At 42.6% G+C, this 20,052-nt stretch overlaps 1 protein-coding gene across 1 annotated transcript in view; it reads left to right on the top strand.

The window, feature by feature from the left end:
* NMNAT2 (nicotinamide nucleotide adenylyltransferase 2) overlaps positions 1-20,052 on the top strand; it is a 64,838-nt gene that overhangs the window by 26,482 nt on the left and 18,304 nt on the right. The window contains exon 2 of the mRNA XM_040407302.1: positions 16,422-16,510. Within this exon, the coding sequence (XP_040263236.1) occupies positions 16,422-16,510 (89 nt within the window). The remainder of the gene's footprint in view (positions 1-16,421; positions 16,511-20,052) is intronic.

Genomic DNA, 20,052 nt, shown 5'->3' with positions numbered 1-20,052 from the left:
TGTGTGCACCTCATTTGGTCCTTCGTTGCTTCAGTGCGCCACATCTGCACTATTTATTAAATTAATTCTTGTTTAGTGTTTTACGTATCGTAGATTCGCTAACAGGGATGTTAGCATATGCCAGATACTTTTGTAAGTCTTTAGCTGACACTCTAGGATTCTTCTTCACCTCATTGAGCAGTCTGCGCTGTGCTCTTGCAGTCATCTTTACAGGACGGCCACTCCTAGGGAGAGTAGTAGCAGTGCTGAACTTTCTCAATTTATAGACAATTTGTCTAACCGTGGACTGATGAACAGCAAGGCTTTTGGAGATACTTTTATAACCCATTCCAGCTTTATGCAAGTCAACAATTCTTAATCATAGGTCTTCTGAGAGCTCTTTTGTGCGAGGCATCATTCACATTAGGCAGTGATTCTTGTGAAAAGCGAACCCAGAACTAGTGTGTGTTTTTTATAGGGCAGGGCAGCTGTAACCAACACCTCCAATCTCATCACATTGATTGGACTCCAGTTGGCTGACACCTCACTCCAATTAGCTCTTGGAGATGTCATTAGTCTAGGGGTTCACATACTTTTTCCACCTGCACTGTGAATGTTTACATGGTGTGTTCAATAAAAACATGGTAAAATTTAATTATTTGTGTGTTATTAGTTTAAGCAGACTGTGATTGTCTATTGTTGTGACTTAGATGAAGATCAGATCACATTTTATGACCAATTTGTGCAGAAATCCATATTATTCCAAAGGGTTCACATACTTTTTCTTGCAACTGTATATTAATCCAGTGCTGTGACATCTACTTTGATGTCACTGTATTTTTGCATCATGATAATGTGTTGTGACATCGCTGTGTTCATTACATCTGTTCTGTGACATCACTGTATTTATTATTCCCATGCTGTAACATCACTCTTGGGCATTATTGTGTTATTACACCACATCTATAATCTATGTGATGTCACATCACTGTCATCCTAGGCCATTAGATGTGATATCAACATGTTTATTACCCCTGTTCTGTGACATCACAGTGAGTGCTTATTATGTCCAAACTGACATTACAGTGCTTATTATTCCCATGCTGTGACATCACTTTGTGCATTATGTAAGCAAATGGGCTTTGTGATATCATCACGTTTATTATCTCAGTTCAGTGACATCACAGCGACTGCATATTTTTCCCACTGTGTGCAGTAACCATTTCCTATGACTTCACAGTGTTTAAGCATGTTCTTTTGATTAAGTACATTAAGAAAATTATATTGTATTCTGGAAAATGAAAACGAACTACACTTATTAATAAACAGTATTATATTATTATTATATTTGCTACACTAATATGAAATGAAGAGTGTTAAAGAGGTCTACAAAGAATTTTTATTTTTACGTTAGTGAAATGGCAGTAAAGCCAGAAAATGTTTAGAACAATCTTGAATGTAGGCATAAAATAATAATAATTATGATCATAATAATAATTATTATTATTAGTGATGAAGTAGGGATTTTGTACAGAGAATATATATATAATAATGGTAATATTCAGTATTTTTAGCAGCTACAGATAACATTACAGAGGGGTGACGTGCATAAATCAATGCTTTTCACTTACTAAGAAAGCTTTCATGTCAATGCAGCCTTGTAATAAGAGTATCCAGCTGGGAGCTGTCCAGCATCTTGGTGCTGAAATTGACAGATACTCATCTTCATGGTCTACAACTGTTATACTAACACAACCGGCCCTAGTCTTTGATATGTACTAGACAACACAATGCATTATTATTCATAGATAGATAGACACACAAAGTGTTTTGCAAAATCGTATACATTTTAAATATACAAAATATTGTTTAGTGTTTATTACTGCTTCTAAATGGGTGCATTTCACAAGAAGAGTGATTCTGATGATAAAAGTAGTTAGCTAGTTAGGTTAAATATCTAATTATTATAGTTAAACAGGCACTCACCAGATGGATCAAGTGGAGGCAAATACTTATTTATTTAATTGCTAAAAAGAAACCGCTAAACAAATACATTAAAAAATGCACTAAAATTGCATTTAAAGTGAACCATAGTACATACAGCATAAAACGCATATGGATAAAAATATCATAAACAGTCTACAATATGGTGCATTCCACTAACGGTAAAGGTTCCATAAAATATGGTTAAAATGGAGGCTGCAAATCAATAGATATGCTGTAAGTGATGTAAATGGTTGACAGAGCCTTGATAGGTTTAGTTCATATGTTTGTTGATGTATCAATGTCCAGATGACTCTAGTGGCCGCAAATATCTCCAGGTTATGCAGTTAGTAGATTTAGTAATATACACGTGCCCACCAGAGCAATAGTATTCACTGATATTACTCACGGTTAGGTGTCCTTGGTATCGCGGAGCAAGGAAGTGTGCCTGCACAAATTTTCAGAATGGCGTTCGGTCCGCTAGCCTCTGCGTAGATCGGCAGCGTCGGAGCTCACGTGGCCTAGGCGTGGATGTCGGGGCTCACGTGGTTTGAGCATAGACGTAGTGGGTCCAGATCTAAAAGAGCAGATGGCGTCTCACGTGACTTTTCAGGCCAATCTCTGGATATTTGAATGAATGCAGCAAAAGTTCATGGAGAGCTCCATATACAGTTGTACGATCAATCCATAAGGTGCTTCATATATAAAGTAGGGTCCCAAAACTCTACCAGACGCATTTCTGAACTCTACTGGTTCCTTCCTCCGTGGTTGGGACCTCCATTTTGTTACACCCCTTAAATAGTTTCATAAGGGTCCATCTCAAAGTCTGTACTGGATCTTGATCATGAAATTGGATCCTAAATAGTTATATCCCACATATGGTTTAATTCCCACTATAAAAACAATATAATGTCGTTTCAGTGCACATTTGTGGACATTATCTTCAAAAGCTTTGACATTGGACATATTGTGAGACTTAAAGGGAACCCGTCATCATGTTCTGAGATATAAAACCGAATGTAACCGAACGCTTTGTTACCCTGATAGTTCCCAGCGATCGATCCATAATCTCCTCAAGACTAACCTGTCCTATTTTATCGCCCTATAAAGCTTTCCCGCCTTTTATGCTAATTAACATAAAAGAGTCATATCTTACTTGTTTGACATGAGAAGAGTCAAACACCTGAGCTCCGCCTAAGAAACCCCCCCTATAGATAAGATCTCACGCATGCGCAATATTCATTTTGGGCAGAGCTCCATTGCGTAAGTATTTTGAAGCGGATATTTGAGAATATTCCAGCACATAGTGGTGTGAGGGGGAGGGGACATGCACTAAATTATCTGATTGGTCTAATAAATAAAGGGCAAGTGCGCGATTTCGGACGACATTACAATCAGTGAGGGCAGAAATCGTCTGTCAATCAAAGTTTAGGGGGCGGGAAATAGGCTATGATGGTGTGAGGGGAAGGAATTATTTATTCAAATGAGCCTAACGGCGGTAAAGGTTTATAGGGCGATAAAATAGGAAAGGTTAGTCCTGAGAAGATTATGGATCGATCTCTAGGAACTTTTAGGGGAACCAAGCATTAAGGTACATTCGGTTTTACAGGGAGTGCAGAATTATTAGGCAAGTTGTATTTTTGAGGATTAATTTTATTATTGAACAAGAACCATGCTCTAAATGAACCCAAAAAACTCATTAATATCAAAGCTGAATATTTTTGGAAGTAGTTTTTAGTTTGTTTTTAGTTTTAGCTATTTTAGGGGGATATCTGTGTGTGCAGGTGACTATTACTGTGCATAATTATTAGGCAACTTAACAAAAAACAAATATATACCCATTTCAATTATTTATTTTTACCAGTGAAACCAATATAACATCTCAACATTCACAAATATACATTTCTGACATTCAAAAACAAAACAAAAACAAATCAGTGACCAATATAGCCACCTTTCTTTGCAAGGACACTCAAAAGCCTGCCATCCATAGATTCTGTCAGTGTTTTGATCTGTTCACCATCAACATTGCGTGCAGCAGCAACCACAGCCTCCCAGACACTGTTCAGAGAGGTGTACTGTTTTCCCTCCTTGTAAATCTCACATTTGATGATGGACCACAGGTTCTCAATGGGGTTCAGATCAGGTGAACAAGGAGGCCATGTCATTAGATTTTCTTCTTTTATACCCTTTCTTGCCAGCCACGCTGTGGAGTACTTGGACGCGTGTGATGGAGCATTGTCCTGCATGAAAATCATGTTTTTCTTGAAGGATGCAGACTTCTTCCTGTACCACTGCTTGAAGAAGGTGTCTTCCAGAAACTGGCAGTAGGACTGGGAGTTGAGCTTGACTCCATCCTCAACCCGAAAAGGCCCCACAAGCTCATCTTTGGTGATACCAGCCCAAACCAGTACTCCACCTCCACCTTGCTGGCGTCTGAGTCGGACTGGAGCTCTCTGCCCTTTACCAATCCAGCCATGGGCCCATCAAGACTCACTCTCATTTCATCAGTCCATAAAACCTTAGAAAAATCAGTCTTGAGATATTTCTTGGCCCAGTCTTGACGTTTCAGCTTGTGTGTCTTGTTCAGTGGTGGTCATCTTTCAGCCTTTCTTACCTTGGCCATGTCTCTGAGTATTGCACACCTTGTGCTTTTGGGCACTCCAGTGATGTTGCAGCTCTGAAATATGGCCAAACTGGTGGCAAGTGGCATCTTGGCAGCTGCACGCGTGACTTTTCTCAGTTCATGGGCAGTTATTTTGCGCCTTGGTTTTTCCACACGCTTCTTGCGACCCTGTTGACTATTTTGAATGAAACGCTTGATTGTTCGATGATCACGCTTCAGAAGCTTTGCAATTTTAAGAGTGTTGCATCCCTCTGCAAGATATCTCACTATTTTTGACTTTTCTGAGCCTGTCAAGTCCTTCTTTTGACCCATTTTGCCAAAGGAAACGAAGTTGCCTAATAATTATGTACACCTGATATAGGGTGTTGATGTCATTAGACCACACCCCTTCTCATTACAGAGATGCACATCACCTAATATGCTTAATTGGTAGTAGGCTTTCGAGCCTATACAGCTTGGAGTAAGACAACATGCATAAAGAGGATGATGTGGTCAAAATACTTATTTGCCTAATAATTCTGTACAGGGTGTATATGTCAGAACATGGTGACAGGTTCCCTTTAAGAATGATACATATAAAAATAATGAATAAAAAATGGAAAATAAGTAATAAAACGCAAGTGCGGTTTCCATGCGTTATTTATGCGTTTTCACAAATAAAAGGTTTTTCAATATATACATTATGGAAATAGATGTAGAAGAGTTCTATAGGTGTTCCAATGTTCTGAAAATGTTCCAGAAGCCTAAAAATATTCAGGTGATCTAGAACTGGATTTCTTTATCATACATTTGATGGTATTTTTTTGCTTTATAAATTCTGGATGTATGGGGGGCTCATTGAGATAAATGGGTGGGAACCTACCACCGAGAGAAGATTGAGAAACCTATAACTGGTATTTCCCGTCGTCCGTCGGTGAGAGGCACCCACCCAATACTTATAAAAAGCCGAAAATCTCCAACTCAGCGTTGAGTCAACCCGGTAGGAGTGAGTTGAACTCAAATATCCTTCTTGATTCTAATCTTGACATCCTACTTATGTGGTCACACCCCCCTTCCAATGTTTTTGAACCTTTTCTAATGATACATATCTTAAATTTGTTGGATCTTGATGGTGAGCTTGTTTAAAATGGTTAGATAATGTACAGTACAGACCAAAAGTTTGGACACACCTTCTCATTCAAAGAGTTTTGTTTATTTTCATGACTATGAAAATTGTAGATTCACACTGAAGGCATCAAAACTATGAATTAACACATGTGGAATTATATACATAACAAACAAGTGTGAAACAACTGAAAATATGTCATATTCTAGGTTCTTCAAAGTAGCCACCTTTTGCTTTGATTACTGCTTTGCACACTCTTGGTATTCTCTTGATGAGCTTCAAGAGGTAGTCCCCTGAAATGGTTTTCACTTCACAGGTGTGCCCTGTCAGGTTTAATAAGTGGGATTTCTTGCCTTATAAATGGGGTTGGGACCATCAGTTGCGTTGAGGAGAAGTCAGGTGGATACACAGCTGATAGTCCTACTGAATAGACTGTTAGAATATGTATTATGACAAGAAAAAAGCAGCTAAGTAAATAAAAACGAGTGGCCATCATTACTTTAAGAAATGAAGGTCAGTCAGTCAGCCGAAAAATTGGGAAAACTTTGAAAGTAAGGGCTATTTGACCATGAAGGAGAGTGATGGGGTGCTGCGCCAGATGACCTGGTCTCCACAGTCACAGGACCTGAACCCAATCGAGATGGTTTGGGGTGAGCTGGACCGCAGAGTGAAGGCAAAAGGGCCAACAAGTGCTAAGCATCTCTGGGAACTCCTTCAAGACTGTTGGAAGACCATTTCAGGTGACTACCTCTTGAAGCTCATCAAGAGAATGCCAAGAGTGTGCAAAGCAGTAATCAAAGCAAAAGGTGGCTACTTTGAAGAACCTAGAATATGACATATTTTCAGTTGTTTCACACTTGTTTGTTATGTATATAATTCCACATGTGTTAATTCATAGTTTTGATGCCTTCATAGTCATGAAAATAAAGAAAACTCTTTGAATGAGAAGGTGTGTCCAAACTTTTGGTCTGTACTGTATGTTTATCATACCCATTCTTGATGTTGATAATGTGTTCAGAAACTCGCTTTTTTAGTGTCCTCTTTGTTCTCCCAATATATTTGTTGTTGTTGCAGCGACACTGCAAAATGTAAATCACATTTGTAGTATCACAGTATCTTTTATCAGTTGTCTATGCGAGTTTGTAGTTGACGTTATTTGTGTGGTTCTCTTTGGAAATGAGGTGGTTTTGCAATTAGAACATTTCCCACATCTAAAAAAACCCCTGTAATGTCTGCCCATTTATGGATAGATTCAAATGTTTTGTGTTTCCTTTTAATGGTTGGAGCTATTTTTAAGCCCAAATTCGGCGCTTTTGTGAATGTCATTTGGGGAGTACCAGAGATCATAGGGCCTATTATTTTATCATTCTGTATATGATGCCAATGTCTAGCCATAATCTTTTTTATTTCTTTAAGGCTACTTTCACACTTGCGTTCGGAGCGGATCCATCTGGTGTCTGCACAGACAGATCCGCTCCTATAATGCAAACGATGGGATCTGTTCAGAACGGATCCGTCTGCATTATCTTTCAGAAAAAATTCTAAGTCTGAAAGTTAGTCAGACGGATCCGTCCAGACTTTACATTGAAAGTCAATGGGGGACGGATCCGTTTGAAATTGCACCATATTGTGTCAACTTCAAACGGATCCGTCCCCATTGACTAACATTGTAAGTCTGGACGGATCCGTTTGGCTCCGCACGGCCAGGCGGACACCCGAACGCTGCAAGCTGCGTTCGGGTGTCCGCCTGCTGAGCGGAATGGAGGTCAAACGGTGCCAGACTGATGCATTCTGAGCGGATCCGCATCCACTCAGAATGCATTGGGGCCGTACGGATCCGTTCGGGGCCGCTTATGAGAGCCTTTAAACGGAACTCACAAGCGGAACCCCGAACACTAGTGTGAAAGTAGCCTTAGTTGTGTTATACGGTAGAATAATTCTTATCGTATCATCGTTAGGTTGGTTATCTTTTGTGTAATTTTCACAAAAACATGTCTGTCTATCCATATCCCGTACTTTATTTAATGCTGTTTCTATCAGTGTAGATGGATACTTCTTTATTCGAAACTGTTGTGTCATCTTTTCTGCCTCCTCCTCAAAATGGCTGTCATTTGTACAGTTGTGTCTTATTCTGAAAAACTGACCTTGAGGTATATTTAGCAGCCAGTGTGGGAGGTGGCAGCTAGTGTACTCGTTCTTGGCTTCTGATATGTTTTGCATGTCAGTTTTCCATTCCCTATAAAAATTTGTAGGTCTAGAAATTCAATAGATGTCTTACTTATTGGGAGGTAAATTGTAAGTTATATGTGTTTATATTAATCTCTTCTATAAATTTTTGAAGTTGATCTTCCCCCTAACGCCATATAAATATCACATCATCGATATACCTGTGCCAGAGCACCAGGTCCGCCCCTAGTCTAGGGGCTATGGTGTAGGACTCCCATTGTGCCATGAACAAGTTGGCATAACTGGGGGGCGAACCTGGTGCCCATGGCAGTACCCTGTGTCTGTAAGTAATAATCACTTTCAAAATAAAAATAATTATGGTTTAGAATAAAGTCCACCCCTTCTGCCACAAAATCAATCTGTTCCAGGGGCAATCAGTCCTCCGCTAATAATTGAGCCCTCATAGCTTGTATGCCCTGTCCATGGTTAATGATGGTATATAGGGGCTGGACATCTAAAGTCCCTATGATCCAGTGTGGTTCAAAGTCGATGTGATTCTCGATGTAGTACTGTACTATTATCTACCTGTACTTCATGCACTTACTCCCCTCTCCATGTGCCATACAGTTCTATCTACCTGCTTTACATGTCCTGCACTGCTATCTACCTGTGCTATGTGTACAGTATTGATATGTACCTATTGTACCACTACTATACCGCTCTCTACCTGTACTTTATGTTCTGCAATGATATTTACTGATACTACATATACTGTACACCCAATACCTATACAAGATGTACAGTACTGTTATCTACCTGTACTACTTGTATTGTACTGTTCTCTATCTGTACTACATGTAATGTACTGATCTCTACCTATGCTGCAGGTACTATGCTGCTATATACCTGTACTAAACGCTCTCTTCTCCTCTCTACCTGTGCTAAATGTTGTGCATTGCTCCCTACCTGTACTACATCTACTTTCCTGTTCTCTACCTTAACTACATGTACTCTACTGCTCTATACATGCACTACATGCATTGTACTACTATCTACCTATGTTACTGGCACTTTTCTGCTATATGCCTGAACTATACTTACTTTACTGCTCTGTACATGTACTAAATGTGCTGTACTACTATCTACAGTTGAAACCAAAAGTTTACATACAAAGACACATATGCATGTTTTTCTTGATATCTGACATGAAATCAGAATAAACCTTTTTTTTTTTTTTTTTTAATTCTTTATTTCTATCTTGCAAAAATAACAAAATTATTGCATGTTGAATCACATACATTAGAAAATAATAGTCGGACCAAGCCGACTGACATCATGAAACATAATCCAACAATACACATACAATTACAACACCACGGTCAGTGTTTGATATTCAGCTTGCGGTGACAATAAAGCACCTTGATTCATCTGACAAAAATCATATAGAAAATCACAAGGCCAAGAAGACATGGCCTCTGCATGAAATTAAAAGACAAATCAACAATCAACAACATAAATGAAGAGGGGGAGCACAGGACAAGGATACAAAAATGAATAGGGGGGACAGAGAATTAAGGTAGAGGTGGAGGGGGGAGTGGAGAGTACATTGGTGTCCAAACGAGACTCTCAGGCCAGCAAATTCCGGTACTCCGTTGAGTCTTGGAAGGTGAACCAGGGGGTCCACATAGTAACAAAAGCCCTGTTACTACCTTTCATAGAGGCTGTGAGTTCCTCCATTCTTCGTATCTCTTCAACCTTCTGAATCTACATTCCCATAGAGGGAGGAGAGGCAGACTTCCACCTCGCAGGGACACAAGCTCTAGCCGCTATAACCAGGTGGCGCAAACAGGATCGCCGAAATAAGATCAACGGTAAGTCCGAGAGAAAGAGCAACAAAAACTCTGGTGTGTTAGGAATAGAAAAGGGGAAAATGGAAGCCAGAGTCCCATGAACAGATTCCCAGAACGGTCTGATTTTATCACAATGCCAGAAAATATGCAGGAGAGAACCTGGGTGGGAGTCGCAACGCCAACATAGAGGAGATGCCGACGGGAACATTCTCTGGAGACGAGTTGGGACATAATACCATCTCGATAGCAATTTGTGACTGGCCTCCTGATACTTACTGGCAATGGATGATTTATGGGTAAATTGGAAAATCCTAAGCCACTGGTCGGAGGAGATATCCTTCTGCAAATCCTGAGCCCACTTGGCCGAATAAGAGGGGAGATAGTCCGACCCTGGCGTTACCAATGACTTGTATATTTCTGAGAGAGCCGATACAAATTTTTTCAAAAGGAGTGAGTGCCCTGTCAGACCCCTGAGAGGGGGGGATAGAAGAAAGGAAGTGGTGAAGCTGTCTGGATCTCCAAGGACCTAGAGGGCAAGGGTCCATCTGTCCTAAAATTTCTGAGTAAGTGAGCCACCTACCGGAGGTTCTAAAGAATGGTGCCCGACACCTGCCGCTCAATCTCCACTGAGCAAACGGTCCCCCAGAGTTACCTGCCGGGAAGTCCGGATGTCCCAAGACAGGAAACATTGGGGAGGGCGTAGGGGAGATAGTAGAGATCTGATGATACTTACGGAACTGAGTCAGGGTAGGACCTATGAGAGGAGAGGTCACTAGGAACCCTCCCATCAGTCCATGGCAGTAGTGCCAAAGGGGTCCGGGAAGAAAACTGCTCAATAGAGATCCATTGTTTGAACATGGTGTGTCGGGACCAGTCTACTACACGTTGAAACATTGAGGCTGCATAATACTTCCTTAGATCAGGGATCCCCAAACCCCCCTTTTCCTTTGGTACATGTAATAGGGATCTATATATTCTTGAGCTTTTCCCCGCCCATAGAAATTTAAAGAGGTCACGATGTGCAATAGAAAAGAAGCTGGCCGGAATGTGGATTGGAAGGGTCTGGAACAAATACAATAGATGTGGAAGGACATTCATCTTAAAAATGGCACACCTGCCGAACCACGTGTAAAGGCCTTTGGACCACCTCTTAAGATCTTCTCTGATCCGACTCAAGAAGGGGGTAAAATTACTTGGGAATAGCTCTCGTAAGTCTTTGGGGATCATCGTCCCCAAGTATTTAATGGCGCCTGCCGTCCAGCGGAAAGGCAAGGAACCCGCCAGTTCAGCCTCAAGGGTGGGTGGAATGGAGACATTAAGCGCTTCAGACTTTTGCAAGTTAATTTTCAGATTGGACAAGTTATGGAATACTTTGAATTCCTCAATTAGGTTGGGGAACGTAACCCTAGGCTTGGTAATCATAAACAGCAGGTCATCTGCATATGCTGCTATCTTAAACTCCCTATCTCTCACCATCAGACCGGAGATATCAGGGTTTTTCCTTATAGTCCTCAGAAGTGGTTCTAGCGTGAGGACAAAGATTAGAGGCGATAAGGGGCAACCCTGGCGTGTACCATTCCTAATCTCAAAGGGAGGCGAGAGGACACCATTAACCTTTGTGGCTGCCGAGGGAGAAGAATATAAGGAGCGGATCCATGTCAATAGAGAACCCTCCACACCCACATGGTTTAATACTGAAAATAACCATGGCCATCCAACCCTGTCAAAAGCCTTTTCGGCATCCGTGGATAGGAGACATAGGTTGGAACGTTGGATCTTGGCCAGATGGATCAAGTTCAAAACTTTTGTGGTGTTGTCTCTCGCCTCCCTTGAGGGAATGAAACCAACCTGATCTAAGTGTATCAGGTCCGCCAGGAAAGGGGTCAGGCGGGTGGCCAGGACTTTTGCGAAAAGCTTAATGTCTACATTAGGTAGAGATATGGGCCGGTAACTGGCACAAGGGGTCGGGTCCTTACCCTCCTTATGGATAACAGTAATGTGTGCATGCGACATATCTTTAGGGAGAGGGACTCCGGAACTTAATTTATTCAAGGCATTGGTAAGAGGAGTACTCAGAAGGGGGAGGAATCTCTTATAATAAGAGGCCGGTAGGCCGATGGGGCCTGGAGCCTTACTAGGCTGCATTGACTTCAAAGCCTCCTCAATCTCATCAGCGGTGAACGGACTGTTTAAACTCTCAAGGGCCTCACTCGGCAGTTTGGGTAAACCTGACCTAGTCAAATAGGAGCTCATGGCCGAGTCCAGGGCCTGATTCGTTTGACTGGACTGAGGAAGATTGTAAAGGTTCTGATAGAAGTGGGAGAAAGCCTCTGTGATAGAGTCAGGGTTGTGTAGTACCGGTCCCCGCGGTGGAGTAATGCGTGGAATGTAGTTCCTTGCCCTTTGTTCCCGTAAGGATCTAGCCAAGAGTCTACCACACTTATTGCCATATTCAAAAAAGTGTCTCCTACCCTGCGAAAGGAGGTATTTTGTACGAGTGTCTAGTTTATCTCTAAGCTTGCACCTTGCCTGTGTGAGCTCAGTTCGAACAGACTGAGCATGGGAGCGTTTGTGTATCTGTTCCAACTCGGAAATGTCCTTCAAAATCTGGGAGATTTCCAAAGCCCTCTCCTTTTTACGCCGTGCCCCATGTCTGATGAACTCCCCTCTGATCACGCACTTATGCGCAGCCCACACCATAAAGGGGTAAGGCATCGTCTACTAGGTTTTCCTCAAAGTAGTGCGAAAGGGCCGAGTCAATACCCTGCGCCACTTCCAGATCCTGAAGTAAGGACTCATTAAGACGCCATCTCCACGATCTAGGCGAAGGCAGAGGGGATTTCAGAGAGACATGTAGCATGGCATGATCTGAAAATGTAATTGGGTCAATAGAGGAAGAGGCAATGAGGGGTACTGCCGAGTGTCTAAGCAAAAAATAATCCAATCTGGAATATACATCCCTAGGGTTGGAATAAAATGTGAAGTCCCTGACCTCAGGGTTAATCACTCGCCACACATCCACCAGCTGATGAGAGTGAAGCAGGCTCCTGAAACGGCGAGTGTATGAGTAAGGTAGATGAGAGGAGCCCTTAGAGACATCCACCAATGGGTCCAGGGCTACATTAAGATCCCCTCCGACCAGAAGCGTGCCCTCAGCAAAGCTCTCCAATTTGGACAGTATTCCCGTGAGGGCTCTCAATTGCTTTGTGTTGGGCAAGTACACATTTGCCAGGGTATACAACTGGCCCCCTATCTTACCCTTAAGGAACAAAAATCTGCCCGTATCATCAGAGCTAGAGTCTAGAAACTCCCATGGGGCGGATCTAGCAATGAGGATACTCACACCTCTCGATTTAGAATCACTATAGCAGCTATGGTAAGCGTCAGGATAACGGGGGGAGCTAAATTTCGGCATAGTATCCCTGCGGAAGTGAGTCTCCTGAATGAAGGCAATCTGTACCTTTTTACTCCATAGGAGCCGAAGAATGGAGGAACGCTTCTCAGGGGTGTTCAGCCCGTTAGCATTAATGGATGAAAAAGTGATCTCCGACATGGTCTGGACCTATGAAAAACAAAAAGCGAATAATAATTATGGTAATCCTAATGGACCAAAAACAGGAAAGGTTTATTCTGATTTCATGTCAGATATTGAGAAAAACATGCATATGTGTCTTTTTATAGAGTGTATGGAAACTTCTGGTTCCAACTGTACCTGTGTTACCAGCACTTTTCTGCTCTCTGCCTGAACTATACTTACTTTACTACTCTATACATGTACTACATGTACTGTACTACTATCTACCTGTGTTACTGGCACTTTTCTGCTCTCTGCCTGACCTATACTTACTTTACTGCTCTGTACATGTACTACATGTGCTGTACTGCTATCTACTGTGCCAGGTTGAGCTAATGTTAATAGTTTTTCATATAGTGATGAACTCAAGTTGCAATAAAAAATAAAATTGGTTATTGTCAGAAGAATTAATACTGTAACTTGAGGGACACATGCATATGCTTGATAGTCATCACTATAGATCAGTGTACAGTGTATGTAATGCACAAATGTAACGGTGTATGGAAATTTCATAAATAAACACAACAACCAACAGTACAGCTCCTATCTATGAAAACCATAGTTAATTAATGATTTTCAATATTCTGTGTGTTACATTGTTAGGATATTTTATGATATGATACACCAGTGGAGACCATAAAGAATCAATAACTAATATCTAGGAGTCTTCAGGGGCAAGGATAATAAATACGTATGATACAAAAGTGGTCAATATCTGGTTCTTGTCGTAGTTACTTTCCATATTTAATTTTACTGTGTTTGGATTGATACTATAAAGGTCCGTGTGTCTCCTTAGACTGTAGAGAACTCATTCACATAGACTGAAGATGCTTTAATTATCTGAAATGTAATTAATTTAGAACATACTGTTCTCTTATGAGTACATTTAGGAACGAGAAGGTCAAAGAGGCTTTCATTTTTGCATGTTTTAATTGTACTTTGCCTGTCTCTGAGCAGGGTTGTACACAGATCTCATAGGGCCCCATAGCAAAACTTAATATGGCCCACCTGCCCCACCTAGTTTCCCAGTATGGCTAGTACACGTGCGTAAAAGACTCCCAGGCAACACATAATGATGAGTTTACTTTTTTTTGTTAAGCAGACAAAGTTTTAATTGAAAAAATTGGAATAAAAAAGTTACCCTTGGCCTCACCTGCTTTATCTAACTGCTATGTCAGTTAAGTGGAGCTAGGGCTTCATAAATATGCCGCTCATTCTGGGCACTATATTTCTCAATTGTATCAACTGGATTGATAAATCTCCTGCTTCCCTTCTATGACAAAGCTAGCTGCCTGCAGCCACCACTAGGGGGAGCTCAGTGCATAGGAATGTATGCAGGTACAATTGACTGATAAGGAAGCTGTAATAATCTGATTACACTGAGTTCCCCCTAGTGGTGGCTGCATGAAAATACTGTGTTTTCATATTGGAAAGAGAAGGAGTTCAGTGCTGGGCCTCTCCTCCTGTGGTCTACCTCTATTGAAGGTATACCACTGGTTCTCTGGTTGAGGATATATACCCAGTTATGGAATCCTCAGTTAATAAAAGGCATGCTCTTCAGAATCCTTAGCCTGAGCGGTGGGAAGCTATTAAGAGCCTTTCTGGTTGTGGAGAACCCAGCACATACATGCACTATACAAACAGTCTATTGATCTCACTGGGCACTGTGTAATGCTTCATTTCTCCTGTAGTGGCGCTGCAAAAACACTCGCTGCCAGGCTTGCCATCATATTATAGCTGATTAGCTGCAGGACATCCTGTGATTGCCTTATCACAGTGGAGATGTCAAGTAGTTACCTGCCTCGTTGCTGCGGCCCCACCATTGTCACTCATTGTCACTGATAGTGGGGCGTATTGGCCTATCAGGGACTTCTGGACTTAAACAGGACTTCTGGCCACAGTTGCCTGTAATTGATCTTCTTTGCCTCACTAGTCTATTTCTATTGTATGGATTCCTGGTATACTGACTTTTGGATTGTCCCTGACCTTGCCCCTGACTGTCAATTATTTCTCCTGGCACTGACCCCATGTGGTATTTGACTCTTTGTTTTTTCTTATTTTATGTTAATTTTAATGTATCTCTCTGGTTTGGACTCTAGCCTGATTTAGACTTGGCTTTTGGATTCTGATCCGATCCTGGTTTTTGCTTGCCTGGTTCCGACCTCTTTCTGTCTGACTACTCTTTTACCCTACTAGATTTAGGAACCTGCACTTAAGCAAGTTAGGGACCATCGCCTAATTGGAGGTCGCCATATAGGACAATGGTGTGAATGAAGTACAGGGCTGCACTGCTCCCTACCCTACCGCAGGAGACTTTTATTTTTATTTTTTTATCTCTTTATTGGTTTTCCATAAATCACAATATGATAATTCGGCTCATTATAACAACAAACTACCCTCCCCGTGTGGTACACTGCTTACAATCCTACAAAGTAATCATGAAACATTCAAATCTGGTATGGGTATACGACCGTGTAAAACCTCCAATAAGTATCAGGATGTTTTCCTAGGCAAGTGAGCAATACACAAGGACCATTTATCAAAAAAACATTTTGTTTTTCTTTGTCTGCAAGGGTCTGTTTCCTATCCATTTTGAACAAGAATGACTGGAGACCTTTATAACAAAACAATATTTCCAAAGATGACAACCCCTTTAAATTGTTGGTTCACTGATATGATTTTTGATGGAATTGTTTTTGTTTTAATAGGGGAATGTGGAATATTTGTGATGTAGCCTTCAAACAGATCTTTGAATATAATAGTCAAAGTCCTAACTGACTCTGGCTCCTCCCAAAAAGCCACCAATCACAGGCGAGGGCCTGACTGTAGCCTATTTCGGAAGCATCCCTGCCCTGATGGTCACTATTAGTGTTGAGCGAACTTGTGTTTTCAAGTTTGGCGTACAAGGTTTGGGTTATCTAAGAATTCCTTTATGGATTCCACTACCACAGATTATAAGTTATGGTCCGTGGTAGTGGAATCCATAACGGAAATCTTAGATAACCCAAACCCGAACCTTGTACGCCGAACCTTGTTCGCTCATCTCTAGTCACCATTTTAGCCGCTGCCTTTAGATTTAGTTCTCCTTCAGGTGCATTTACTGTGGACACTTATTTATTATCCATTTGCCGTTTGCAGAGAGAGCTCGGGACTACCTGCACAAAACTGGAAGGTTCATTGTGATTGGAGGGATCATCTCACCTGTCCATGATTCTTATGGGAAACAGGTAATGTCTCTTGTATATATTTAGTCATCGTTTCCTTTTCTATTAGAAGCAAATAGAGTTTTTTTTGTCTGAGGATAAGGCTAGTTTCACACTAGCGCCAGCGATCCGGCAGGCTGTCCCAGCAGGGAACAGCCTGCTCGATCGCTCTGCATTCCGGCATTGCCATGAGATTGTAAGGCTCCGTTTGGCCCCATTGACTATATTGGAGACCAGCAGAGATCCCGAAAGAAAATCGCTGCATGGCGGTTTTCTTCCAGCCGACTCTTGGCATATTTTTGGAATGCGGCCAGACCTCCGTCAGTCTCCATTATAGTCAATGGGGCCGGAAATAGCCTTACAAGCTAATGGCAATTCCGGAATGCAGAGCGATCCAGCAAGCTGTTCCCTGCCGGAAAAGCCTGACAGATTGCTAGCGTTAGGCTACATGCACACGACCATTGTGTGTTTTGCTGTCCGCAAATTGCGGATGCGCAAAACACGGATGGCGTCCGTGTGCGTTCGCAAAACGGACAAGAATAGGACAGGTTATATTTTTTTTGCGGACCACGGAACGGAGTGCTTTCCGCATCTTTTGCGGCCCCCCTTGAAGTGAATGGGTCCGCACCCAAGCCGCAAAAACTGCGGCTCGGATGCGGACCAAAACAAAGTTCGTGTGCATGAGGCCTAGCCTAACTAGCCTAAAAGAACCAACGTTAAAGGGGTTTTCAGGGAATAACATTTTTCTGCTAAGTTCTTCACAATCCATGTAAGATGTGGAGTTTTGTATCTCGGTCACACGACCTTGTTGATGGACTTTCTCTTGGCTGCAGATCTTGTACCATAGATCTGATCTATGCTCACTTGTTACTTCTTCCCATGTACATGTCGTCAGCAATGTCGTTATGTACATGGGCTTGGTCTAGTGCTGTTTCCTAAGAGTGCATGTATAGGGGTTTTCCGGGTGTTTAATAGCGCCGACCTATCCTCAGGATAGGTCATCATTACCTGATCGGTGGGGGTCCGACATCCAGCACACCTGCCGATCAGCTGTTTAAAGAGGCCAGGCTGTCTGATGAGCACTGCAGAGTACTTCTTGGTGCTACCAGCTGGGGGTGTTTCAGTCTGATGCTATCCAACGAGTGATGCCAGTGTTGGACTGGGCGCCACATCCTGTGACTCTCTAGACTTCAGCTGTTTTAAAACTACAACACGTCCTATTTTTTGTGGTGTGGTCTGGAGGTAAGGACCCAAAAGCCCATGGAAGCACTTCGTAGTGCTTCCATGGGCTTTGGATCCGCGCATTGACTTAAAAGGGTCCGCGATCCGCAAAATACATGTCCTATCGTTTGCAGATCGCGGACTCATTCAAGTCAATGCATCCGCACCAATGGAGTGCACACGGTCAGTGCCCGTTTATTGCGCGCCTGCCGTTTGCTGTCTGCAATACAGGCACAAAGCCCTTACGGTCATGTGAATGGGGCCTTAAAGGCCTTTAATATTATTCCCAGCAGGCTAATATACAAGTGACTGCTTAAACTGTATATCTTTTATAGAGGATCTGTCAGATGTGAAGAGCGAATTGCAGAGTACTATATAAAAATATACTAAGCATTGGGGTCATCATTTATCAAAAAATCTTCTCCTTGGCAGCCCTCAAATTATAACAGTGCTTTACTCCACTGCCGTGACTTTTCATTACATGCAATGCATATGTTATGACGGCCATAATGGTAATACTGAGAATGAATGATTATTGCACTACATCTGGATATTAGAAGATAAATCCTGATGCCATTGTCCTAATCCTACAACAAAGAAAATGACACTTTTGACTCTGTTAATCATCTATAACAAAATTTACAACCCAAATGAGTTTGTAATACTGCAGTGGCCGGGTTTGGGGTGGTCGCAACGCTATGCAAGGTCCTCCAGACACGGTTGGTGTCACAACATGTTGCTGCTCTCCGGAGGGCATTGTAAGGCGTGGTGCACCCCAATGGGAAATAAGTCCAGAGAGTCAGAGTCTGCAGTAAACCAGGTTGCTTCTTTACTGGAGAAACTCAAGAGCAAAACAATACAGGCAGTGCACTGAGCTGGCTTCTCCAGTCTCCTCCCTGGCAGAAGAAGGTTCTGTGCTGAGGAAAGGCCTGTGCTTGCTGCCCCTCTCTCTCTCAGAAGGCTGGTACCCTACCGAAAGGTGTGGCTCAGTTGTCTGGCTGGCTCCCTGGTCACAGGGCTGGTGACCCAGGGTTTGTGGCAGAGCATCCCTATCTCAGCATCATCTTCTGGTCACTCATGCAGTCTAGCAGGGTCTCCTCTACTAAGCACTGGTCCCTATGTTCAGACAACTGGGGTATCTGATTGCTCTCCTTACAGGGGTGCACCACCAATGAGGCCAGGCGAGGTGATCACCTCAGGCAGCACTAGGTAGGGTCAAAAGGGAGGTAGCCGAAGGGCCGTGGGCTGAAGGGAAGGGGTTAGGTTAAGAAATTGGCATTGGGGAGTGGGGGCACCCTTTCAGTTTTCGCCTCAGGCAGCAGAAAGGCTAGATGCACCCCTGTCTCCTTATATACAATTTCTTGCTTAACTAGAAGGCGGTGGAGTGGAGAGGCACAGCCTAAGGCTATTTTCACACTAGTGCTCAGAGATTCGCCAAGTGGTTCTGGCAGGGAACAGCTTGCCGGAAATTTCTGGACCCATCATTGCCAGGCGCTGCCTAAATGTTTGCCCGCCCCATTCACTGTAATGGGGACCAGCGGAGATCCGTCTGCAACCCCGCAAATATGCTGGCCGGACTAAAAACCCTGCATGCAGCGGTATTTGTCGGGCCGATTCTCCCTATTATAGTTAATTGGACCAGCGGGCATTCAGGTATCATTCTGGATCCAGAGTGTTCCGACAGGATGTTCCCTGCTGGAACCGCCTTCCGGACCTCTTTAACGTTACTGTGAAACTAGCCTAAGTGCGTGCCTCGTCATAAGTCAAGCACATTCTCCAGCAGTGCAGGCGAAGATGAAGACGGTTATAGAAAACGCCGGTCCTGATAAATGGCCCACAATATCTATGAGGCCAAGAGAAACAGAAAAGCGCTGTGCTTGAAACATTTCCATCAGCTCTATAGACATTGAAGGGAACAGCAGACTGCACGCTGTACATCTGCTCCATTCAAGCGGTTGTGTGAGAAGGAAGGGGAACTCCGGACCCCTGCTGTATTGACTGTGGGAGTTCCAATGATTGGGCACCCAGCGTTCAGTGATCCTGTGGATAGGTGATAGCCCCTTTAAACTGTTTAAAAGTGGAATTGCCCATCAATACTCATCATATTTTTTACACTGGGTATTTACTGAGTATAACGGAGTGCACCTACCTGACTGTACTGTACTGACTTTTAATCCAAACTCACATTTGGCTGATTTAGCATAATGATTGATCAGCTCTTTTTCATCACAGCAGGAAATCTGATCATTTCTGTTCTTCCCTTTGATTCTACTAAACTGCAGGAAAATAGTGTGGAAGTAAATAAAATTCTTTCCGTAGACACCACTGACTATAGTTTATAAGAC

Source organism: Bufo bufo, chromosome 9 (genome assembly GCF_905171765.1).
Source record: "Bufo bufo chromosome 9, aBufBuf1.1, whole genome shotgun sequence".
NCBI lineage: Eukaryota > Metazoa > Chordata > Amphibia > Anura > Bufonidae > Bufo > Bufo bufo.
Note: the sequence above shows the minus strand (reverse complement) of the source record. Positions and strands in the feature narration are given on the sequence as shown.